Source organism: Camelus dromedarius, chromosome X (genome assembly GCF_036321535.1).
Source record: "Camelus dromedarius isolate mCamDro1 chromosome X, mCamDro1.pat, whole genome shotgun sequence".
Classification (NCBI taxonomy): domain Eukaryota; kingdom Metazoa; phylum Chordata; class Mammalia; order Artiodactyla; family Camelidae; genus Camelus; species Camelus dromedarius.
This window is the reverse complement of record NC_087472.1, coordinates 22155768-22183096: the sequence shown is the minus strand read 5'-3', so window position 1 is coordinate 22183096 and position 27329 is coordinate 22155768. Positions and strand designations below refer to the sequence as shown.

The 27329-nt window shown below is 40.1% G+C and overlaps 1 protein-coding gene across 4 annotated transcripts in view; it reads right to left on the bottom strand.

The window, feature by feature from the left end:
* Nucleotides 1-27329, bottom strand: part of TENM1 (teneurin transmembrane protein 1) — a 701438-nt gene that overhangs the window by 107210 nt on the left and 566899 nt on the right. For all 4 annotated transcript variants that reach the window (XM_031445499.2, XM_064482772.1, XM_064482770.1 and 1 more), the window contains 4 exons: nt 24875-25136; nt 22333-22600; nt 8300-8443; nt 650-899 (listed from right to left, as the gene is read on the bottom strand). In XM_031445499.2, the coding sequence (XP_031301359.1) occupies nt 650-899; nt 8300-8443; nt 22333-22600; nt 24875-25136 (924 nt within the window). The remainder of the gene's footprint in view (nt 1-649; nt 900-8299; nt 8444-22332; nt 22601-24874; nt 25137-27329) is intronic.

Genomic DNA, 27329 nt, shown 5'->3' with positions numbered 1-27329 from the left:
AGATTATGCAATACCAAAACGCGAGTTCCTTTCAAAAGGTGTCAAAAATACTTTGTACTCTCAAGAAAATCCCTAAAGCAGAGTAAGAATGTCTAAAGATAAATGCTTTAATCATTTTTTCCCCAATGGATTAGAGCTTTTAAGGATAAAAAACTAATTCTTCTTCCTTTATCATGCCACGCAAACTCAGACTACCATTTTCCTTTTAATGAACTGACCACTTCCAAAGATTGGACCTGGAGAACTTAGAAAATTTAGCCTTTTGGATCTGACAATATCTCTGTCTGCTAGAATGAATACTAGAGATTTTTGATCAGTCTTCCTAGTGGCCAGAGCAAGGGTTGAGTGACTTACCTGAGCACTCGGAAGTACTGAGATCCACGTCAGTGACAGGAATGCACCCAGGGAAGGCCACACATACAGGGATGTCAACACTTCCTGTTTCTCCAAAGCAGTGCTCAAAGGTTCCTTCAAGTCGGAGGAGGCCTGTTGATCTATGTCTTTGTCCCTATTCCTGCATCTAAGCTCCGTATTACAATATGGGCAAGTGCCTTTTGGCTCCTTCTGGCAATGCCTTGTCTCTTCATGTTATCTTATTCTTGCCTTTTCCTTATCCACTAAGCAAACACAGAGATTAGAGGAGACTTACCTTAATTCCAAAATACTAACGGAGTTTCCCGAGGGAAATATTCGCCTTACAAAATTGAAGTCACCAACATACACACTACCATCAGGGCCAGAAGCTAAGGCAACAGGAGCGAAGAGTTTGTTGTTATGGGCGGGGCCATTGCAGTTGGTGCAGGCTACACTCCGTTGGTGTCCATTACCCATTATGGTTGATATGACTGGAGGTTGCTGGGAAATGAACATATTTTCTCCATTCCCTTTATGTATGATTCCTAGATCCAAGAAAAAAGAATTTAAAAAATCACCACACATACATATATACAAAGGAATACTACTTAGCCATAAAAAAGAATAAAATAATGCCATTTACAGCAACATGGATGGATCTGGAGGTCATTATACTAAGTAAAGTCAGAGAAAGAAAAATACCATATAATATTACTTTTTTGTGGAATCTAAAAAAATGACACAAATGAACTTATTTACAAAACAGAAAGAGACTCACAGACATGGAAAACAAACTTATGCTTACCAGGGTGGAAAGGGGAGGGTGAAGGGATAAATTGGGAATTTGAGATTTGCAGATACTAAGTACTATATAAAAAATAGATGAACAAGGTCATACTGTATAGCACAGGGAACTATATTCAATATCTTGTAACAGCCTATAGTGAAAATGAATATGAAAATGAATATATATGTAACTGAAACATTATGTGGTAAACCAGAAATTAGCACAACTTTGTGAACTGACTATACCTCAATAAAAAAATTACCACACAATATTCTTAGCAATATTTTAATTTCTCTCTCATTATTCAAAGCAGGAAGGAGCACTAGCCTGCCACAAAAGAACTTGAGAATGAAGCACATCACCCCAGATTTTATTTAACTGCACAGCTACAACAAACGGCAGCATAACACCTTTCCTCAGTCTGTCCATCTGTGAAGTGAGGCGATATACCCAGTCCTTTTAATGCTGATTTTAAATGCCTCAATAAAGCATTTGATGACTGACTAAGTCTTAATGATCTCCTGCTCATTTGGGACTTTGTGAATCATCTGTGGCTGATTTTCCATCTCTGGTTGACTTTTTTCTCATGCATGGCACACAACTGTCTGACTTCAAACTACCCTCACTATGCAACTGGTTCCTGAAAAGGGAGTATCAGTCAATTTTATTATTAACCTTAGCAAAACACAATCAGGAAGGTAATCTACTTCTGTGAAAAGAAAAGAAATCATATTGCTAGAATGCACTTCAAAGATATAAGGAAGGGACTTGAATTTTCCACTCTTTTGGACCATATCTCACTATCATCAGTGCAGGAAATAGAGATACTGACTTATGAAAATGCTGGAAAATACTCTGCAGTCATTTTCTTTGGGCGATCTCATCCATTCTCACGGCTTTAACTCCCACCTCACTATGCTGAAACTTTCTCCTGTCCAGAGGTCTCACCTGATATGCAATTTCCTACTAGATCTCTTTGCTTGGATGCCCCCAGAGTACCTCAAACTCAACAAGTTTAAAACTGAACTCATTATTTTTCTGCATTCCTTACCAAACCCTGCCCTTCCTCCTGCGTTCCCTACTGATCTTATGAGTGGTATCAACATGCGTGTATTTCCAAGTTGGAAATGTGGGCACCACTGTTGCTCTTCTTTTCCTCATTCTCTAAATCGAATTCATTACTAAACCCCCATTGAGCCTGCCTCCTAAAATATGTTGAACCAGTTTCATGGTCTCCATTTCTACTACCACTTTAGTTCAGTTTTTCTTAACTTTTTGGTCTCCTGGTCTCTATGCATACTCATCTTCAATCCATTGTCCACAAACCTGCTGTAGAGATTTTTCCAACCTCTGGCTCTATACCTTCCAATAGCTCCATATCCCTGATGGGATAAGGGGCATGTTCCTTATTATTAAGGCGTACGAAGTCCTTCATGATTTGCCTCTTGCCTCCTTCCTCAGTCTCCCTTCTCATTGCCCTCTCATTTGTATCCTGAGATTCGGCTACAGCAAACTATCTACAATTCCTTTCACGTGCTTTCACTCCGCTCTGCTTTTGTACTTGTCTAGTCCCTCTGTCCTGAATGCCCTCCTCATCTTGCTTGCTTGGGGAACTCTTACCTATCCTCCCAACCTCAGCTCAGTTCTTCCCCAATGCCCTGTCCAGGCAGAATTAGTGACTCCTTCCTCTGTGTGTGCATAGTGTGTTTCCATAGCTCGACTGGAACACTTGCCACATTGTATATAATACAGTTTCTATTACTTCTGTATCTTCCCCATTAGAACATGAGTTCCTTGAAGGCAGACTCTCTGTCTTACTCCTTTCTGCATTTTTGTGCCAATCCCTGTGGCCAAGTCATTAGAAATGCTCAGTAAATGTTGAAAATACGCTCCAAGTCTCTCGTTTCCTTGTCCAAATCCCAATGATTTTGCAAACCTGCTGAGCCTGGGCCGAAAACCCAAGGAACAAGTACTGCTGTGCTAAATAGCTCATCTGCCCAGAATGAGCCAGGGCAGGTAAAACATCCACGTGGTGAGAAGGCATGCTAATGTGTCAGGCTGAAGGAACTGACAGCAAATGAATGAATGCAGCTATTTTTTCTCCCATGACCCCTGCTATCTATCTCCTCCGACTGCCTGTTACTGTCCCTAAACATTTCCTGAAATGTCTTCCTCGGTTTTCTTCCGACTGTGTCCCACATTCCTACAACAGAAACTACTGATCACTCTGAAATAGGAACATTGCTGGCAAGAATAAGTAAGAGGGTAAAACATGTACAAAATCATGGTACCAAATATGCCCTTGGAAGAGACCTTCCACTAAACAGAAATCCCACGCTCCTATAGCCTTTGGATTTCAAATCTAAAGTAATTTTACTTTCCCTCCCAAAGTGATTTCTGGCTATTTTTTCAACATATGACCTGCAGGAGCAGCTATGAGCTTATGTCCTAACAAACTGGTCTTTTACTGAAGGGCCATGAGATAGAGTTCTTGAGGCTCACTACTTTCTTATTAATTTTATTAATAACTTTATTAGGCAGTAAAGAAATTCCTTAAGATTTAGAATAGTTAATTAAGTCAGATTAAAAGGACAAAATTTCATTTCCCAAAAAACACTTAATTGCAGTGTGATCAATATCGCAATTTAAATGAACTTGGAGAAAGTGAATGAGAACCGGCATGACAGTTGCACCACATCATTGAAAAGAAATCTCCTGATGATCACTAACTGAATATCCTACCAATGAGACTATGATATGTTCTCTAATAAATGAGGAAACCAACTGTTTAGCATGTCAGTATTTCAGCAATGCACTACAGGGTATATCATTCAAAAAATATTTCCAATTATTGGCTTGGAAATACCAGATTTGCTATTAACATCTATTTTCACAGATAGATCTCCATTTTTTTTATATCAATATAATGGTATAGTTAACAATTACCTTCAAAATGACATGTTATTACCAGGCTCCTGGCAATTTAAAAACTAAAGATGGCTATTCTAAAACATTCTTCTAAGCCTGCAATTCTAAAACTCCCCTTTTCTATTAGAAAGCCCAGCACTCCATCAAAGAAGAAGAATGATTAAAGGAAATAAAACATAAGGCAATGTACTTTCTGATTACATCTCAACAATTGATGTCTTGCTTTCATGCAAGGTACTAAAGTGCCTGTGTACTGAAATTACCATTCCTGCTTAAAGCTGAAGCAATCAAAACAAAAATGGGCAAACCCCTTTTGTATTGCCCTGCAAAAATAGATCATTTTGAAGGGTGTTTTTGTTGTTTCAAGAATCTGTTTAACCTTCCATTACATAGAACCAGGGCATACCATCTAGCGACAATGATTTAACACCAATTCTTCAGCAAAAGGTTGCTTTGAAAATATTTTGTTTATGTTCCTGGAAATCTTGATCAATTACTGCTGCCTCCCTTCCAGTTTATTCTGCCACACATGCTCATTTTGAAAACAGAATCAAATGATCCTGAGACTACACACATTATCTATGAAGGCCAACTTCTTGCTAAGGAGGGTGGGGGTGGTCTTGTTAACAGTCAACAAACCCCACCTGAGGGGCCCTACTGCACATTTTCGTTCCCAGGTTTTCCTTTTCTCTGCCCCAAAGCCAAGTCTGTTGTGTAATAAGTTAAGCACACCTTTGAACACACTACTCATACCCTCCTGCTACCTTGCTTAGAACTTCTTTTGAAGCTTATAAGTAAGTTTGAAATAGAAATTCCCCTTGGAAGCCAGTGGGTGGTGCTTTATGCTGATTTCAAAGAAGAAACCATTTTTCAGGCTTATGAACAACAAGGGACACCATACATATTTCTCTTAGGACTTAACTGAGAGAATATAAACACAAACTGGGAGACGTGCCAGTGTGATCAATGGAAATTTACTTCCCCTCCCAGTAAAACCATTTGCTGACAAACTACTGGCCTATCTTGCAGGCTAAGTTAAAGGAAATTCTTTATCCATTTCAGATGGATGACAATACCCAATTAGAACCCTGATTGTTCTTTCTAATAATTTTAAACACTCAGCTGGCAGGGCACACTAGGGGATATGTTTGATATAAAAATATACTATAACAAATAGCTTAGCTCTTTAATAGATGATTCATGTACACATTTTCATTTGTCATAATTTTAAAGAACTGATTTATCTTAAAAGGGATAAATATGTACTCACGGTAATCACCAAAAAGATGTACTGTGAAGGAATAATATTGAAAAAAAACAAGTTTCTGGGTTTTTTTTTTTTTAATCTCAGTGAAAGCAGGAGCCACCTCTACATATCAGGCATAATATTTGGAAACAATGCTCCACAAACAATGGTTAATTGTCAGGTAAATATAACTGCTGCAACTGAAATGACAAATGGTCTGAAAACATTGCCTACTAGAAACTAGCCGCTGAATAATGATTCTGGAGCCAAAGAAAAACTGAAGAATTGAATGGCAGCAGACATCCAATCTAATTACAGGTGTCTTTTTAACCAGTGAGAGGAAATTGGGGGAAGACAGATTCTTGTTTCTAATCTGCTATCTGTCTCAGATCAAAAAAGCGGGGTGCCTAAAGAGTTAGCTTCTTCTGCCTTAATCAGTCAGAAAAGACTATATGACCTGAGGGGGAAAAAAGCATTGCTTTCTAATTGGTCCTCTCAACGCTGCTCCTTCACACTTATCAGTCCTGCTACTAGAAGGCTGCCTTTGCGGGTGGGATTTAGACTTCGTAAATGTCCCAAGAGAGGTGTTCGTGTCCAAGGGCAGGCTGAAAGGCAGTGGCAGAGTTGGCTTCAGATCTGTTTCCTGTCAAGTGTGACCAGTTCTTGGTTAGAACTACAATGTGCCTACAAATGAGATGATAAAATGCACAACTCTTCCTTTTTAAAGCTCTATCTCAACTAAGGTTTCTTTCTCATGATAAAATTCTCAGAAAGAGACAGGAAGTAGATTTAGTGGGGTTGGGGTGAGCACAAGAGATCTTTTGGGGTGATAAAAATACTCTAAAACTGTGTGGTGGTGATGGTTGCAGAACTCTATAATTTATAAAAATCATTGAAGTGTACACTTAAAATGGGTGAATTTTATGGTGTATAAATTATACTTCAATAAAGCTAAAAAGATTCTTAGAAATAACTTGGTACCTATTACCTAAAAAAGAATTACTGGTGAATTAGGGTGGAAAGAACACATTTGTGGAAATCAGGGTCCCCCAAAGCCAACTTTCTGAATGGCTCCCCTCTGTTTTGAATTTTTAAGCCTGGTAAAGCAAACGGTAAGAGGATATAAGATGGGGTACACACAGCTGGGGGCTAGCTCGATTGAGGTCATTTCCACTTTATGTTTAATGTCAATGACAGGCATTTGAAAGAGACAATCCATACAAGCCAATAAAAGTGAGTGGAAAAGAAATGGCTGCTTAAAATGTCAAACTCTTTCAAATCAAAACAAAAAACCTAATAATTTAATAAGTGGCATCTGCCCTTTCATTTTTGTACTTTTAAAACTGTGATTCTCCTTTTGACAACAGAAAAAAAAGTTGGCATTTCGTATCTGTGCCTGAATTTTTGCTCTTAAAAAAACAAACAGTTGGAAATGGAATTTAGAATCTCCTTTGAAAGGGGAGAAGGAGGTGTAAAGGGGGCAGACTGCAACAGACTCCTGCACCTTCAGGGTCCCATGCTAGGACTATGGGAAGCGGTCTCATTCTCTGCTTGAAGCAAACCCAGTCAAAATTTCCCAGCCTCTGTGGCTGGTTGGCTTGGCTGATTGAACTCTGGTGCAAATGAATAAGCCCACAGATGTGGTTATGAAATGGATCTCAGCCTTGCTCAGTTCATGGCCTCACAAGATACCCGGTCCTTAGCCAGCTGTTTCACAAAGGTAAGATGCATACAAGGAGAGTCAGGTGGAAGGATGTAGCTGCCTCAATACATTCACATCCCCAGTCTTGGAGAAATAACCTAAAGTACACATTCCACTCAAGGCTGGTCAGAATCTGCCTCTTAGAGGAAAAGAAATGATTTCACAGTGAAAACATAACAGTTCAAATGATGCTGGATGGAAACGCCAATGATTGGTTTCCCAGCAAGAGGAGGTGACGGAACTTAGATGAAGCATTTATATAACCAGGGTGGCAAAATCAGTTTGTCTGAGAGAAGGAAGCATGGGCTCAGGGGCCACCTGTGGTCCCAATCTATTTAACATTTAAATTACAAACTAGGAGAACGTGATAGCAGGAAAAGCGGTCCAAAAGGAGTGTCCTGATTCTCACTGCTTTTTCATCTTTTCCTAAGTCCAGGAATTAGGAGGCTTAAAAGTAAGTGAAGTCCAGGGCTGGACTCTTTCCCCAGATTCTTTCACTTCTTCCCCTGTGACCCTCCTACCTCTTTTCCTCTTTTACCCATTACTGACCCTTTACTCTGTCCCTGGCTTCTTACTGCGTATTCTGACATTTATGTGGATGAACAACTGGTGTAGAGAAAGAGCACATGGCTCGAGCCACTTACTAACTGTGAGCCATAGGGGAAAGTCACATGACTCTCTAAGCCTCAGATTCTTGATCTTTTCAATGGGGTTAAGGCCACACTGCGGGGTTGTGTTTAAAATAGGACAGAGTTCACTAAAGCCTTTGAAAACTGGATCACATAGATAAGTCATTAATTCTAAGGTGTAAGGCTTCCCATTTTCACATCTCTGGAATAAGTATGTATCTTGCAATCAGTGCATGTCATAGTTTAACCGGCAACATTTTCCATAAAATAATGGTGTACTTATAATCGATGATCTGTTAGATCGCATGAAATATGGCAATTATTATTCCACTTTTTAAAAGTTGGTTACAATGTCAGATAGACTGGCTAATCACTAGAGATAGAGCAATAACGGTAGATGATTCTTAAAACCCAGTTTTATATAATTTTGTGACAAAGAAGTCTCACTCTACTAGCACTAATTTGAAATCAGATCATTGCTTTTGAAAAGAAATATAATGCGGTCATCTCTGAGTGGTGGACTTAGAAGTAATTTTTTTCCTGGCACTTTTCCAAATTTTCTGCAATGACTATGTAATACACACACACACACACACACACACACACACAGCATTAGGAAAACAGTATTAATAAATATTTTAAAATGTGCTTACCACTTTGAGGATTCAAAATATGATGCTTGTTCAATGACCAGCCTCCTAGGTTAGAAGCATCCATCTCAAAACCTTGTAAGATAACTGTCCTTTTCTCCCAGAGAATTAAGTCAGGGCACATTTCATATTCATATCCCACAGACACTGCAAACGAAGAGTTAATAACACATTAGAAAATTTTAAGAGATTTGCTTCATTTTTGCACTGGTTGGCAATTCTGTGGATAATGCATTTGCTACTGAATTCTGACTGGGGTTGAAATCTGACTGCAAATGCCTTTCACCGGCCGTACTGCAGCACAGCACCTAGCCCAGCATCGGGCATCCCAAAGCGGCCAGTCAGTGCATACTGGGTAAATACATGAAAAAGTGAGCTACTGAGGCTGTCATTAGGTATGCACCAGATATTCATGAACATTAAGCTGGAGTATGGGCTTTGGAGTAGGAGGTGTGTTGTAAAACTGAAGAAATAAGCTCTGTGAAGGTTTAAGCTGTGGTGACAGAATTTCTTTCTTTACCTTGGTAGGAGAAACGCAGGGAGGGATGGTTTCTGATGTCTCCAGAGCGCAAAACGCACTTAGGAAGCTGGCTTCAGAGTACTGGGTCACTTATACAACAACTGACTACACATGAGGCAAATAAAAATCGATTCTACCAATTTATATTTGCTCCCATGCTAACTGGCCTTTGGTTTGCCGCGAAGTCTGAATTTGCTTAGAGTTCTACATGCACTGCAGGTGTAAATTCCACTCTGTGCACAAGAGATTTTGGTTTCGGCGTGTAGCTAACCAATGGGACATCACCCAGCATTCTGGCTTCAACTCTGACGAAGCACAGATGTTGTGCATAAAACTGGGAACCCCAGTATGCCTCTAAAATGGGAAGTGCGAAATGTGACAGCTTGGGTGCCTCGGCTCTACTGAAATATGTAGAACTCAAGTATACCAAGTCTCAGTCATTTTCTCAGCTGGTAAGCCTGCTTACCTGTTAGAACCCCAGAGTTCTGCTTCTTGAATTTAAAACACTTTCTGTCCTCAGTATGTTCCAAGCCTGAGAGTATTGGCTCATTACACTGCAGACCCCCTTTCTGGCAGCTGAAAATATCCCTTGCTGGTCGTCTGCCATTGCTTTCGAGTACCTGCCTCTACCTGACTCTTCAGGTGCCCCTGGAGAACTCATTCCTTTTTCCTTTTGTCATCTGGTTATGAAAACTGGTAATGAAAATGTGTGCTTAAACAATGCCAGCAAAATAGGCCCTAAGAGGAAAAATTCAAGCAGACGAGTCTGGGATTTTGGCATTAGGTGAAGGGAAAAGATGGTAATTTTAGTTCAACAGATTTGTGTGTGCATGTGTGCGTGTGCATGTGTGTGTGTGTGTGAGCGCATGCACAGATAAGCCAAAAAGTCTTCATGATTATGAATATACAACTCGCTAATTTGGGGGATCATCTGTGGCCAATTTTAAACCACAAGGTAACTTCTTTTTGTCCCCCGCTCCATCAAAGCTTTAATAGGGATCAGGACTGTCTTCACTGGTGTGTGACCTGTGTAGCCGCACAGGGGCCCATGCTTAGAAGGGCCCCCTACTCGGCTTAATCCTCTGCTGTCACTGTCTTGAAATCCTTAGTACGTTTTTAACAAGAGGTTAGGTATTTTCATTTAACACCGGGCCCTGCAAATTATGTAGCTGGTCCTAATGGGGATGCCCTTCTACCCTGGCATCAGCTGGTGAAGACTCATGGAATGCAAACTCATTTTAGTATTAGCCCTAACCAAGTGTTATTAGCAAGGGAGATTAATGGGGAGTGGGAAAGACTCATCATAAAATGGAAATGATTTCTAAAGGGAAATTAGTTTGGGATCATCTGTGTCAATGCTGTTCTCTATTAAGAGGGATAGAAACACAGAATTTCAGTGATAAAAAACCATCTCAAAGGTAATTTAGTTTGGGTTACAGGTGTGGCACAAATCATTGCTGTCTACAATCTCCTTGATATATCTTATCATGGCCCCGGAGCTTGCTAAAACAACTCTGGCATAGTGGACAGAGTTGGTTTTAGACCTAGTCAGAAAAAACTTAAATTCTTAGGTCTGCCATTAACTAGCTGTGTAGTCGCAGGCAAATGATCTCCCATCTCTGGGAGTCACGCTCTTCATCGGTAACAAAGGAGGAAGATGAGGATGGACCAGAATTCATGGTTCTTAGACCCTTTTGGGTCAGGGAATCTTTTGTTATGAATTTGATAAAAGTGATGGATCTTCCTCCTAGAAAAATGCATATGCACACAAAATTCTGTATACAATTCTAGTGGGTCCACTGACCTCCTAAAGTCTGACCTCAAATCAAAGACTGCTGTACTAGATAATTCTTATAATCCTCCTCTAGCATTTTCACTCTATGATTCTGAAGTGCATTCTTTCAAGATTGTAATTGATCAGTCCAAATTGGGGAATCAAACCCCAAAGCCAAAGAGAGCACTGTATCTCATGTTGGAAAAATCCAGGGGTGAGAGAACACAGTGAGGGCTACACTGGTGTGTAGAATAACACAGTTTTTGCTTCTCTTGCCAACATTTAAAAGTCTTGGTTAATGAATAATCACAATGATAATGATGACAAGTTCCCTTCAAGCCGTCATCTCCTCCTCTACCACTGTCAGGGTCTGTCCTTCATATATTTTAAGCCCGGTGTGCTCCCCTAGAATCTCTTTTCCAGAAGGTGATTGTGCACTTTTGCAAATAAGTAGTGTGCCCTGGTGACCTCCGACGCATTTGGAGCCTGCTCTCCCCCTCTCAGTAACAGTTAAAGATCCTCCCAACTCTGGCAGGAAATGCTTATATAAAGTATCAATTAAATAGTTCTCAGTGCAGTGGCAATGAGACATCCTCTTCACCTCCTCATATCTGCTCTCTGAATTGCTCTCTAGCCCGCAACAAAAAAGTGCACTGGCTGCAAACCCCACAATTATATTACTTTTTTCCCCGAGTCATAGCAAATAGCAACAAGGCAGCCACTTAGTAAGTTCCCTCTAATTTTTATTACATTTATTTTCTCCTGAGAAAGCTCTATGAGCTAATAAAGTTATAATTTATACTTAAGACTTGTCCAAAATTCCAACTGACTTTAATGAGAATGGCTGTGTGTTGGGGTATTTTTGTACGTGGCTCCTTGTTCAGAGTAACAAGGCAAGGTTTCTTCCTGACAGCAGCACACTGTAACAGAATCCTGGAACTTGCAGTCGGTTTATGAGAAGGCAGACGTTTCACCCCACAGAGTTGAGCTGCTCTCCAAATGCACAAGGAACTGGCAAATACAGTGGCAACCAACCCTAGACATCCTCTCATGGAAGCAGACTATAATGCACGGAAGCCTACTCTTTTTCATATAATTAAATATGGGGAAGAAAGGGCTACTCAGGGGCTGGCGCCGAGAATGCTGAGCCCTGACAGTACACTCTGCCTGGTACTGTGACAGCTGAGGTTCAGTTAAATAAGCAGAGTGGACCCACTACCATTTCCCAGGCAGCCTGTTATCTATCACATCTGATCATCAGCACAGCATGGTGGAGGCCACGGATTCAGCCTCTGGCACTGTGGAGTGGGTTCGGGAAGAATAGTGTAATGAGAAGGAAAAAAATTATTCATCAACATTTCAGAGGCGCTATAGAAGACAGACTAGTCTGGCAATAAGTGGGGATTGGGGGGGCGGGACTACACTTCCCAGGGGCTGGTACCACGGTCCCATGCTGCTGGGGCCTATATGGGGAAGGCAGCTGAGAAAAAGCCATTAATATGGCAGAATCCTTTCTTCAAACCATGTGACTGCCTCTCTTGTGACACCCTTAGTTCCTCTGGATTTCTGTCTTCCTGTAGTCTCTCCCTCACCTCTACACAGAGATATGAATGGGGTGTTCCTTAACCAAGAGTCACTGATTGTGACAATAGGCTTGCTACTTTTGTAGAGGACTCTGTCCTCTGGTCACAGGATTTGCACCTCTGACTTCACTGTTAGTCATCTTGCAAATCTGACACTGGCTTATAAAGAAGCCTTTGTTATATTCAAAGCCATTTGACATTAGAAAAACAGTAACTGAATCAGAGCAGCAGCATTAGTAAGATGTGGGGACTAAGAAAGCTGAGAGCCACAGCACCCCTGACATGCAATTTAGTGACTGTGACACTCATCTGTAAGTTCCTGGGTAGGAGGCTGACGTTAAATTGCCAAGGTAAAGATGCCATGTGATGAAGCTGGTGTGCAAAGTATGACAAGATTGAGCAGCTGATTTTCAACAGCTTCAGGCTAAGGCTTCAGAATTCATAATGGCTGCATTTATGAAGGCAATATGTAATTAAAAGTAGTCTGATAGTCAGTGTGAGAAATTTACGTTACCTTCCTGAGCTTGAGGAACATCTAAAAATAATTTCATCACATTTAAAAGGTAACTAACAACAAGATCAAAACCTTCTTACCCAAAAGAAATCATTAAATAGAACAAGGAATAGTTCCCATTCTTTTAAAATAGTAGATTACTGTAAAAGAACAACAATAAAAGACAAGAGACAGAATGAACCAAATGCAGGCCAAGGCGACGACAGACCGAGGCTACACCGGTGAAATGCTATCTGCTGAGAACAGGGACCTGCCCCCAGAACTTCTACTTTTTCCTATTCTCTAGTGATTTTTCATTGGATAGGATGACCCCAGAGGCTCCTCAGTTTGACACACCACTCAGTGGCCTGAAATGCTTTGTTTACCTATCTGTTATTCCTGGCTTAGTAAGAATGTCAGAATCAGGTGATGAATTTTTACAAGTGCCTTTTCAGCACTCACGGAGATATTCACATAGTTTTCTCTTTTAATCCATTAAGGTGGTAAATTCTAGCAACAGATTCCTTAATGCTGAACCATCTTTGAGGTCTTAAAATACACTCTACAGTACTTGGTTATGATGTATTATCTTTTTAATGAATCACTGGATATGATTTGGTAAAATTTTCCTTAGGATTGGTACCTTGTCAGTGTACAAAAATAACCTTACCGGTTTAAATATGATAGCACGAAAAATAACATAGTAGTTGGATGGAGAGAAAGTACATCTAGGAAAGGTCAAAAGCATCTAGGAGGTCCTATACACCATAACCTAATATTGTGAATTTGTTTTCTGGCTGCTTTGCCTGAGCCTAGCTGCATAAAAGCGAACCTGGAACCTGGAACCTACGTACCACAGAAGGCAGGGTGATGTACTGGCTCACACGTACATTCACGGGTGCCTTTGTGGACCTGGGCACTGCCCTCCTGCCACTTGGCAAGTCCACCATCCTATTACATAGGCCAGGCTAAGGGGTCAGCCTTAGCCTCTGTCCTTATTCGTTTGTTTGTTTAGTCATTCAACAAATATGCCACATTTAATGAGTCCCTCCTGTTGCCAGGCACTGAGGATAGGAGAATGAACGAGGCAGCACTCCTCGCAGTGGAGCTCACATTCTAGTGAGAGGAACAAATATGAAACAAAACAGCGAGCACACACACACACATTGTGATAAATGTTATGATGGGAAAGTACAGGGTATTATGAGATAGTGTATCAAGGGAATTTCAGTTGGAACTGGAAGGCAAAGAAAAAGCCTCTTCATGCAGAAGGGATTTATCTCATGAAGTACAGGAAAGAACATTCTAGGGAGAGAGAGTGGCATGTGTGCAACACTTTGAGGCTTCATATCTTTGGGAGACTGAAAGAAGGTCAGGGTGGCTAGAGAGTCAGTGTCTTTCTAGTGCATCAAAAACACATGAAGAACAACCCTTCCCCCGCCCCCATCCCCCCCAATACAGAAGAAAACAGAAGATGACCACCTTCTAGCAGTATTTAGGCATTTTTCTTTGGGGGGATTTAGGAAACAGATTCACCTTGAAACTGGACTGGTTATCCTTTGAAATAACGTGACTGATTAAAGGGGATGCGATATTGCAATGGAAAGAAACGTGCTGGTTATTTAATGACTCAGCAAACCTTTGCTGAGCAGCTCTATGTGCCAGGCAGGTAATTTGCTAAGCACTGCAGATACAGTGGATATTACACTGGGCAGCACAATTTGTCATGTCAGAGAGGCCGTACCCTGAAGGGTTACCTATCTTTTGGAATTTTCATCCATGGCCTCCTTAAAATAATATCACCTTACATTTGCATAACACCTAACAGTTAAAAACATTTTTGTGTATATTACCTAACTTGAAGATTTACAAAACTCATAAGAAAGATATGTTTACTCCCATCTGATAGATGAGATGATAGACACAGAGAGGTGAAGTGACTAGTCCAAGGTCATCCAGCTATAGCAGTAAAAGGTAGAACTGAAGCTCAAACCCTGTGACTTCTTAGCAAGTGCTTTTTTCTTCTATGCTGGCTATTAAGGGAAAGACCCATGATTCAGAAGTGCCAAATAAATAAACTTTTATTTGCTCTGAATTTAAGAAATAAGGATTGGAAGCTAGGGATAGCCTTGAAGTAGAAGCTTTGTGTATCCTGATTGGCCCCAAACAGTATCCAGTTACACTGTTGTTTACAGCATCCCCTTGAAAGGGGATCCTGGTTTGAATGATAAATTATGTGGTCACTGAATGTTAAATAGATATCACCATAATGTGCTGAGATGGCTTGGTAGAGGAGATTGGGAGGCAAGAATCGTCATAAATGCTGACTTGGAAAATAAGTCATACGGTTTGGTAAATCATTTAATTTTTCTGTCTCTTGACTATATTATCTTACTAATGGCTGTCAAATTCTTATGCCTGAAAGTCATTTAATTGTGATCCAAAATACAGGTGGAGAGATACAAAACATACACTCATGTATAAGTGAAACAAAGTTTTCTAAAACAGTACCCTCTAAATAGCTTTACATTATGGTATTTTCTATTCTGTTCTGTTCTAGTCTGGTCTAGTCTATTCATATATGTTTTGTTCCATTCCATTCCATTAAAAAAGTACTGGTTGATTCACCAAATGGATTTCACAATCTACTACCGGGTGTGACCAGCAGTTTGAAATGGGCACAGACCACTTGCTTACCAGAGTATCAATCAAGGGTCATTTAAAAACCCTGGTACGCTCTAGGTACTCTTTGGAGGTCCTCATCTCACATTTTATCAGAAATATTAAAGTGGATACAACCTATACCCCATATCCAACATTAAACATATTTCATACTAAGTGTGAAAATTGAGTTGGAGTTGACAAGCTGACATAACGCTCCACTTTGCAGACATTTATCTGAACAATTTGTTAATGTTGATTTTCTGGTTTTCTTTGCATCTTTTGGTGCCAATACCTCTATTTTTCAGGTTGCAAACATTTTCACAGGTCCTTGAAAACCTCATATCCTTGGTGCTGTGCCTATAAAGCTGAATGGATAAAACAGCCCTGCTCTCAGTTAATGATTACGAATTCCTGAGTGGAGAGAAATGATGAAAGATTATTATCTCTGCTAGCTTCTTTGACAGAAAGCCACTGGGACGTTGAATTGGGTACTCGGTAAGGTGGGTTGGTCCCTTCAGTGAAGAGAGGCAGTAGTGAAAGGCACACAGAACTCAGGAATGGGAGACCCAGGTTTGAATCCCTGCTCTGGGAAGGTCTTTCATCACTTGCTCTGTCTGAACCTCAGTTTCCCACTCTATAAAATGAAGATCATATTAATCATGCCATGCCTACCAGGCAGGAATGTTATAAGGATTAAAATGAGAAAATGCATGTGAGAGTACTTTGCAAATTGTAAAGCACTACCCATTTATTATTAAAATATTCAGTGGATGCTATTTTTGTGGCTGCCCAGCCTGCCTAGGTTTTACTGAAGGGAAATTTATGAACACTAGAGCATCGTTCTCGGGGATGTTTTGTGTGCACAAAGCAACCGTAGCTTAGCACCTATTACCATTAATGTTCCCCTGTTTCTCTCTAACACAATTTACACAGACTCCTTTGCGTCGTGAACCTTTAGGAAGTCTAGTTCTCCCTGAAACACCACTCTTTCTTGCCAAACTACTGTACTAAATAATTATGCAATTGTTGTTACCAATAACCTTGAAGAAAAATAGAATTGTTTATAGCAGTGCTACTAAAGGCGGATGGCTGATTTCCTGAACTTCTAGGACTCCAAACCGCTGCAATTTAATTTAATTAAAATGAAGACCAAGCAGAATGCATTATTACGTATTGATAATGTATACAGATACAGGCGGACATAGGGAATTATTCTGACAAAATTCATATAGTGGATGCAGATCAGAGCCCCTGAACAAGCCAGTTTGTCAAATTAAATAAACCGTCTCTAGAACTTTAATGGCACTGTGAACGTAAAAATAATGATTTTTTTTTTACATTGTTTTGCAAGCAGCAGAGTTGGGAAAGAAACTAAATAATATACAACGATTTCTAGACATCATACCTTATTTAGAGCCAGAGAATAAAGTACCAAGGCCAAATTATTTCAAATGCTCACATGGAGTTTTTAGCAGGGGAATCTTGTCTGTGTATCAGACAACAAAATCTTTAAGCCGGATGAACTGGTGATTGTGGTTTTTGTACAGCAACCCTGGGGGTGATTTTACTCTTCTTCCACTTGATCAATATTGTACTTGGATTAATCAATCTTATCAGCTGCCATTGATACTTCTCCAAGGAATTAGTTCACACAACCTCCACTGGTAATTTATTCACTCTAGTATTATCCCTCCAGTTGCAAAATCTGTTTCATTACAAAAACTGGAGGGATACGTTAGGATCTCAAGCATTCCTTTTCTCATTTTGCCTGTCTCTCAACAATCTATTCTTCTTTTGTGACACTCTGGCCCTTAGAGATCACACCAATTTCCCACAGCTGAGCCATGTGGGAAACAAGAGCCCCACATTTCAAACTAAGTGAGCATTTCACCTCAGATATTCACCATCACTTCACATTCAGCTTGTTTAAATCTGACCTCTTTCTCCATCACTCAGAAACGAGGGGGACAGAGGTTCATATTTAAGTGGCGAGGGAAGGAGGAAGAGTGGGAGACTTTTCTAGCCATAGTTTTAACCAAAATCCTAGCTATCACTGGGACCGTATGAAGATTGGTCAAGGTTTGTTTCCTATTGCGGTTGTAATAAATTACAACAAACTTAAAGGCTTCAGTCAACACAGATTTATCATCTTATAGACTCTTCTAAAAAGGGTCTCATTGAGCTAAAATCAAGGGGTCAGGAGGCTGAGTTCCTTCTGATGGGTCTAAAAGGGAATCCATTTCCTTGTCTTTTCCAGCTTCTAGAGGCCACCCACATCCCTTGGTCCTTGGCCCCCTTCTTTCATCATCAAAGCCAGCAATACTGCATCTTGCTGTGTCTTTCTTCTGTAATTAGAGTTCTGTTTTCCTCTAACTCTGACCTCTCCTTCTGCCTCCTTCTTCCACTTTTAAGGACCCTTGTGATGACATGAGGCCTACCGAGATAATCTAGGATAATTATCCCATCGCAAGGTCAGCTGATTAGCGTATCTAATTCCATTTCAAACCTTAATTATCTTTGGCCATGTAACATAGTATATTTACATCTTTGGGAGGTAATGGCTATTATTCTGCCTACCAAAAGGCTATACTAGAATTTCTAGTATATTTCAAGCAAATCTGAGAAGTGTCATATATATAGCACCACTGTTAATATCTGGTACACAATTTAGTCTGGTCTCATATCAGTTAGGTGATTATAAAATATGGCCAGGAGTACAACTAAATGTTTTCTTCTTTGCTTGTTTAGAGTCAATCATATCTATTAAGGTATGAGCTCAGTGGTAATATAGTTGATCCCTCTGCCTCCATCTGTTTATCACCTGAACTATTTATTGTCTGTTATATTCTTAAGGCACTCACAATCCATCTTCAGAGAAGTAGATTCTCCAACTTCATTCTACCACCTGTTCTAATGCTTTACCACCGTCAAGAAAATTCTCTTAGTCTCTGTGGGGCTGGAAATGGAGACGAGGTAGTAAATAAAATCCATTTAACAATGATTAAGTTATCAGGAACATTTTCTACAAGGTAAATAATCCATATTCCATCTTAGGTACCACACTTGAAATTAGTTTGGCTGTTTTCCTTGGGATCCTTGCCAATCTTCTTTCTCTGCCTTAAAAAAATATGTCCCTTAAGTGCACATAAAACATCATGAGGGACTTTTTCCCCTCTCCCTTGGATATTTCTGAGTGAGTCAATTGTCTCTTGCTTTTATTACTATTATGAGCCTTAAAAAGGAACCAACAATATATATTTCAGCATTTTAGTTAAGGCTATTTTATAGTCAGAATGCTGGTGGAAGTTTTGACTAGGAACACCAGTAGAAACAGCAAGTAAACTAACATCCATAGACAAACAATAGGGACGAAGTCATCATCACTTGTGTGTATCCTAGAACATTTTGCCCTTCTTTTTGTCTTAGTTGTTATATTCAATCATTCATGGATATCTTAGAAACTAAGCCATTAAGAGTGCTTAACTACAAGACGGAGGAAAATTTTAGAATCTTTAGCACTGGAGGTATTTAAAAGGAAGAGGTGTAACAAATTTTTATGCATAAAGTGAGGTGGATAAAATGGTGTGGTCACTGTGGAAAACAGTTTGGTGGCTCCTCAACAAGTCACACAGAATACCATATGACCCAACAATTCTACTACTATGTATAGTCTGCAAAGAATTGAAAACAACTATTCAAACAAATACTTGGATACAAATGTTAACAGCAGCACTATTCACAATAGCCAAAAGGTAGAAACAACCCAAATGTCCACCAGCTGATGAGTGGACAAACAAAATGTGGTATATTCATGCAATGGAATATTATTCAGTCATAAAAAGGAACAAAGAACCGATATATACTAACATGGATGACCTTTGGAAACATTATGCCAACTGAAAGAAGTCAGATACAAAAGACCACATATTACGTGACTGTATTTGTTTGAAATATCCAGAATAGGTACATCCGTAGAGACAGAAAGGAGATTGGTGGCTGTGCGCCTGGAGGAGAGGGAGAAGTAGAGAGTGACTGCTAGTATGTTTAGGACTACTTTGGTGATGAGAATGTTCTGGAATTAAATATTGGTGATGATTGTACAACCTTGTCATAATACTAAAATCCACTGAATTGTACACTTTAAATGGGTGAACTTTTTGGTATATGAACTATATCTCAATAAAACTTTTTTTTTTTTTAAAGTAAGGTTAACCTGCATTTATGTGAACCCTAGCAAGAAATAACTGCCAGATATGGTCTTGGTTAGCTGTTTACCAGAGTAAATAGCTAAGTATCACAACTTAAGAAAAAAGTAAAAAAAAAAAGAAAAAGAAAAACAAACCAACAAAAACCAAGAATCTAACTATCTGGCAGGGGTTCTGAGGAAGGCTATAAAGAATTGGAAAACAAAGCCCTAAGGAGGAACGTTAGAGGAATTTTAGATTATTCTAGTGAAGCAAAGGCTTTAGTGTCATATCCTGGAGAGGGGCACATGAGGCCTTGAGTATGCATCAGTCAGGGTCCCAGCAGGGGTCAGATGTCACATGCAGGTGTTCAGAGCAAAGAGTTCACTGGACTATTTACAGAGGTGTGAACAGGGTAAAGGGACTCAACAAAAGTCACGACCCACCCAGGAACGGGCAACACTGGGGAGCTGTCTGGGCTTGCAGAGAGGGGTCCAGGGAGAGCGGAGAGAGCTTGGGGATTTGGAGGAGGCACTACCCAACAGGAGCTGCCATCTTCTAGTGTAGTCACTGCTGGAACTGCAGTGAAGCAGGGAGAGGGATAAATCCCCTGACCTTTTTCTCCTTCCACCCTGCAGTCTCCTGATGGTGCCATCCATTGACCGAATCAAAAGGGAAGCCAGAGACTGAAGGAGTCCAGGCATTGTGGTCTATAGATGCCAGTCTTTCAGCACACACAGAAGGGCAGAGAAGAGACTGTGTGTGTGTCTGCGTGTGTCAGGGATGGCAAATAGAGAATTACTAACACAGAGTGCCAATCTGTTAAGCCCATAGCTCCCTTCTTAGAGACACTGAGGCAACAAATACCCGCAGAGGCTCCACGCTTTATACCTTGTGATCCTAATATGCTAATCACAGGGAAACTGACAAAACCTATACCAGAGACCAACATTTGTTGAGTGCTTGCCATGTATGAAGCACTCACTCATCTCATTTAACCCTCATATCACAGTAACCTGTGAGTAATATTCTCTTCATGACACCCATTTTATAGATGGAGAAACTGTGGCATTTGGAGATTGATTTAACCAGTGTGGCATAGCTAGTAAGTAGAGGAGGGATGATTTGAACCCGGGGAGGGTGTCTGGCACCAGAGGCATTCTCTTCATTCCGCTCACTGGACTAGGGACTGAGCAGGACTCTACGGGCTGGCCAGCGACCTTGTTGGTAGTTAGCCTAATGGGAGAGCTCTGCCTTCACAGCTGTTTTCTACTACATGGTGACTGGTGACACAATCCGATATTCTAAGAGGACTCTGAATGCAAATCACCAGACTGTGGAGTTTGCAAGAGCTGAGAGAAAATGAGGGTAGTTCTATGGCAGGAGAAGTGGTGAGCTCAGTCATCGGTATGGCTGAGTCACCACAGTGGAAGCAGTGGACTCTTGCTGCAGAGGGGGGACAACTAGAGCTTAGTTGATGGACTGGATGCCAATCTAGGACTGCAGTGCGTCCCGAGCAAGGCTGCAGTTTGGCGAGAGCTGACTGTGAGGCTGCTGATGCCTTTTCTTGTTCTTTCTTACTTTCCCGTGTCTTTATAATAACTCCCCACTAACTGAGGAAGTCTGAAACACTCCATGGTCCTTGCATTCTAATAAAGTCCAACAGAGATGGGTTAATTATTTACATATGTGAGAGTCTCTTGGGCAAAGAAGAGTCACCAGGTTTTTTTTTCCTCTCTAATATTTCCCTCTGGAAAGAGGAAATTGACACACTGTAGTCTAAGAAACATGGGTCAGTTATATGGGAGTTGTACCATGATAGACACTTCCAAGGGAGAGTATGAAAACCTCTCCCCTGGAGAACTTTAAAAATAGTCTTCTCATCTGTCCAAGGATGATTTCCACGAGCTATTGCCTGAAGGCACAAGAATCAATGGCTCCCAACTGCGGTTCTGTAGACCTGTCAGGTCTCTTAGGAAGTTTTCGCTGTTTTCTACGGACTGAGAGACATAAAGACACCGGTGTCTGTCTGTTGATCTGTCTGTCTCTCTGAGCATCAGTATTAGATTGTTTACTATCATTTCTTGAGACAGGCTATTCCTCTTTTTGATGTTAAGGTATCCCTCTATGTTGAAATTATGGTAGTGGTAGGCAATAGGAGATTGCAGGCTTTTTTTTTTCCTTTAAAATATTCTTACTTGGCAAAATAAAAAGTTGGCAGATCTGTCTGTCTCATTTTTAAGAACTTTCATCTGTCTGAGGAAATTAAGTATCTGAAAACCATAGACCCAAAGGACCTCTTAAGATCCCTGCTAGCTGTAAGATTCTAGGTTTTAAAGTCAAAACGACTAGGAAGGCAGGGTGATTTTTTATTTAACCTACCGCAGTAACGAGCTAATGGAGTCTAACCATCTTAGACATAAAAGATAGTAAGTGGAGATGCCTATAAGTTAAAATTTTGTATTTTCTAAGCGAAAATGACAGTCTAAATGTCAAATTCAAAAACATGACCTAAAGAACACCACACCAAAGGTCACAGAAGGCAATATTCAGCTCTGGAGACAGTTACAAGCCAGATACTGTGTGATTCCACTGGTATGCAGCCATCATGAAAGGGGAACTAAAATCGTTCTGAAGCAAAAATATGTCAAAAGGGAACTCTCAACAGGCCCAAAGGGGGTGTTTAAATGAAAAAGTGCCTTAGATCCTTCAAACAGAAGAAAACCCGTAATTATTCCAAATACAAATTAATATGCAGCTAGCACTTTCTGTTTTGTGAACATTACATTGCTATTTACATAGAATTATTTCAACATACCCAAAGCCTCTGCCAGGCCCCAGACCTTCTGTCCATAGATGTCGGTCTTGTTCCAAGCAAATGTGTAGACGAGATTAATTGCAGCAGGAAACCACTTCTGTGTGAGCCGCCCTTCCACAGCTACTGTGAGGTGTACTTTTATCATCCCCACGGGAATGGTTGAATGTGTTAGAAGGATTCGTAACAGGGTTTTATACCCGGGGGTGCGGCTGCTCAGGTAACTCAGCCTCACAAAGCTGGAAGGAATGGGGATCTCCTCCTGCACAACCTGAAAGGAAAAAAGCCAAATTGACTCTTTATCAGCGGTCACAGGTAGACAAGGATACTGCACGCTTTTGTCTTAGAAACCTGCCAGAGGAGAGTGCTTAAAGGGATCTGTGGATGTCCAGGCACTTCTAGAATCTCAGTGAGGCTACATGACCGGAGGTTTTGAGTTTTGCACCACATCTGCATGGGGGCAAGACATCTAGTCAACCCTGAGGATCGCTCTCCTTTTTGCCTTTCCAGGAAAGACTGTGAAAATCACAATTTTGGTTTTTCAAGTGTTCCAGAAATTGCTTCGTAGGAGTTGGAGAAGCTCACACTGCTGAATGTCAAGGATTTCAGTGCTGTGGATTGCATGAAAGGTCTTTTTCTTATACAGAGAGACACAGAACTTGTTTGGTGTGTTAAGCCATATATCACAGACCACTGCTGTAGCCTTATTCAGGTTCGGCTCTCTGAGAGGAAGGACTCCGGAAACAGGTCCAGAAAGTGATATTTTATGACAGAGATGATGGTGTCCCTAGAACTAATCTTTACTGATGCCATCAAACTTGTCTTCTTTGGAGCTTTGGTATGACCCCGAGGGCCAACTTTTTAATCAAATTTTGCTTACATATTTCTCTGTGCCTGGATGTACCAATAGCTGGGAACAAGCTTTTCCAAGCTGGCACCTGTGACTGGGAAGCAAATAACTCCCATTAATTCCTCTGTAAATCTTATACAAATGTTGGTCCCAGAGTGAAAATAACACTTGGCTTCTTTAAGTAATTGCTATTACTTATTTGTTTATTAGCACAGATGGAGTTAAACAACCAAAAGTGGCCACTGAAACTACATCTTGTGTCCTGTGACTTTCAACTTTCAAAATACAGCTGAAGAAAAAGCCCATACTATTTAATGCAATTAAGGTGACATGGCTAGTGTGGCTATTTCTGTGCCCTTATTAATTTTAAGTGCAGAACACTGTCCCTTCTTCGTTTCCCAAACTGGTGCACAGAGGAGAACTAATTGTTAAACACACACTGGCTCATATTGTCTAAGATTTCTGGTCATTCTTCTCTTTCTGAGGCACAAATCCATTTTGTCTAGTCTTCTCCCAGTTTTTCTTCCTCTGCATTAGCTTTTTGATACCAAAACTGTCCACTGGCTCTGTCTTTCGAGATGGTGGCAGAAGCCTAATAGTGAAGGCTAGCATGACACTTACCGCCTTGGTATTTCATTTCCCTAAGGAATCATGCAATCCTAGACTGGTTCAAAAACTTTTGTTTTGAAAAAGACCCATGCTTCCTAATGACACCTATGGAAGGACTGGTGTACCAGTTCAATGTATTCATTAAATACTATCTTGTTTTTTCTTCCTTTCTAAAGAAAAATAATGGAAGAGATAGGAGCAGCAACTTTTTGGACTCCTTTTTGCGTAGACTACTATTTTTTTGTGAGCCTTTCCTAAGTGATATCCTCTGGGCAGTGCTAACAGCAGGTGGAGATGTTGTGACGGAAGAAAAACCAATTCAACCTTGGACTGTCCATTTACCTCTTCTTGAGGATACTTCTTGAATTCTGGAGCCGTCTGGCTTAGGAATCCATTTTGGTGGTCATTAAACTATCAGTAAAATGTTAACATTAAACTAATTAAATGTAAATAATTAAAATGTTTCTATAATGGAGTGAGAAAATTATACTACGGATGTTTGAATGGCTTGATATTGAAATGAAAACACTGAATGCTTGATAAAGAAAAATTCTCAGGAATCCTAAATATGAAGTTTCAAAAATATCTTCCTCTGACTGTAAAGCTTGAACACTTAAAAAGCAAAGTATTAAACAAAACACATACGCTTGAATACTATCTTTATTAAACACAGCTAAACAAGAGGAGATGTCATGACTTCTAAGAATAATGACAACGGACGTGGACTAGACAGTGGAAGAAAACTAGATTTCTTAAGGAGCTTTCATTTCAGAACCAGTGATTATACTGTTATCACTAGTGAACCAGCTAGCTTGGTTCTTCAGAGTGCAGTGTTCATCAGATCATGGTTTGGGGTCTAATTCTCATGACAGCTAGTTCATCTTGCTTTGTTCCATGGCCAGAGATAGTGTCCTATAGCCCTGGCCAATCACCGTGCAAATGTGTGCCAGGGAGATTACATTTGAAGGCTTCTCTTGAAAAATGAAGGGCCGCACATTCTCAGCCTGGCAGGCGGACCAGGAAAAGGATCTAGCTGGCCACTCCATGGATTCTGTGATTTTATATATTCAAGGCCAATGTACTCACCTGCAACTCAGGAACAATAGTCCCCCTCTCTGGACAGGACCCTCCAAATGATGTGAGTGGTGAAGGAAGCACAATAGGGTTTGGGCTGATAAAGTTGGAGATATCGCAGGATGGTGGGTCTGATACAACTCTCTGCATGGTTACTTTCTCCACCACGATAAACTGATTCCAAGGCAACCAGAGTGTCCTCTTCTCAGACAGGAAAGGTGATCGATCAAAGATTAAGACAACTGAGATACCACCGATGGCTACAAGGTCAAAGCTGAGAAGGAAAAACAGAACACAGTTTCAAGCAAATGAATAACTGAAATAAAATTAAAGTTTAACAAATAGATAATTTTGGTGCCCCTTCCTTCTTTGGGGACTAGACTATCTCCATTTGTAGTCTCTATTTTATTCCCTCTAGTGCCTCTAAATATTCATTCCATGGATGACTTGTTTTCACTATTCAGAAGACTTAAGGGAAAAAAATTCCATATCACCAGTTGATATTCACCCAGGATCTGTAAACCAATTTTAATACTATCTTAAACAAAATCACTTCATGTATTTCTGCAAAGCCAAATCTGACATCACTGCTCCCCCGTGTGCTAGAGATAACTGAAAGATGGCTATTTAACACTCAGCAACATCTTTAATACAATGCATTATTTATCTTCAAAAAAATTTCCTATAATGTAACTCAAGAAAAGTAAGGCGCCAAAAGGTTAAATACCTTGTTCATGGTCACAAACATAAAGTCAGAAACCTGACGGTGTCTCTGAGATGGCATTTGGAGAAAGATATCAGCCGAGGAAATTTGTTCAGTGAAATTTGCTTGAGCAATACCACACCTGAACGTCTGGCTACCCACTTTGGCTCCTCAGATTTAGGATCCCCAGTTCCCTCTAGAATGCCTCTTGGTATCCTTTTGTAAGAAAGCTGTAATGGATCCTGTCCATATCCATTGACAACTTCTCCCATATCTCTCTGCCAAAACAAGACTACTTCTCTTGTAAGTCCATCTCTTGATGTGGTCTCTGAAATGACTCTTGCATTGGAGCAAAACAGACTCAGATTTCAGTTCATTCTGCACTAGACGGCTCAACCTTACTTCTCTTTTAGATATAATGATGTCTTTGATATTGTGTACTTGAAAGCATTCAAAAAGTGGAGAATGCTACATATGAAAGTAAGATAATGATAAATTATTATCATTATATCTTAAAAATGTTGAAAGGGCAATGGATGCTCCTTAATATTCAAAGCAATTTAAATCCACAGGAGAGAGATGTAAACAATTCTGTGGTTAAAAAAAACCCCAAAACTTTCTTAAAACACTTTTCAGTGGTCAAATGCCCTGACAGGGAATCAGACTTAATTATGGATATCTCACCACTCCTTTCATATGACATTTATTGTATTTATTACAGTATTACCAATTTTGTCCTGTTCCAGAAATCTGCCAGATAAAGATAAATGGACAGTAACAAAGGATAGCTAATACTGAATTTTTTATTGTTGCTTTTTCAGTCAAGTAGCTGTAATATAAGGCAGTTTCCAAAAAGAGGATTTGAAGGACTGCATTAGCTATAGAAAATAATCTAGGTTTGAACTAAAAAAAGAAAACCCAAAATGGCTTATGGTTTAAGACAGAGAGGCTGAATTCATGATAATACAGGAGCAATTTAAGGCAAGCATAGTGGGGGAAAATCCTACATTACTTGTCAAGAGACCTTTTTTCTGGTTCACTTTCTACATTGATTTAACTGTGTCCTTGGGCAAGTTTATTTGCTTCACCCAAACCTCAGCTCTTGCCTCCTTAAAACTGATGTGCTTACTTATTTGAAAACAAAAACAAATGTGAATGTGAAACCAAAATAAACTATCCAAACAAGAACATATGTACCTGGGAATTATTCTCTACTTCTAGAAAGATTAGGCAGACTGGGCAGGCTTCTTATTTTGTAGAACGATGTGGTTTTTGGCTTCATACACACCCGAGTTTGAATCCTAGCTCTGCCATGTTAACTTTGTGTCTTTGGGCTAATTATTTAACCCCTGTGAACTTCAGTTTCCTCATTAGTAAAATGGGGTTAATATGGTCTGTCACTCAGTTATTACTGTGAGTAAATGAGCTAAAGACTTGGGGCCAAGCATATAATAGGGAGTTAACAAATGTTAACTTTCTTCTCAAATCAGATCCATTTCCCTACTAAATTTATAGATATTTTCTTAATTCTAGGCTAGTTTTTAATTCTCTCCATAAGCAGATAGAGACATTTAAGTTCTACTGGGAACTTGCCCTAGGTTTCCTGTTGGGTTAGTTTTATGGGTCAACTTGGTTGGGCTGTAGTACCCAGTTATTTAATCGAACACTAATCTAGGTGTTGCTGTGGAGGTATTTTGTAGATGTGGTTAATATCGACAATTAGTTAACTTTAAATAAAGGGGATTTCCCTTGATAATGTGGGAG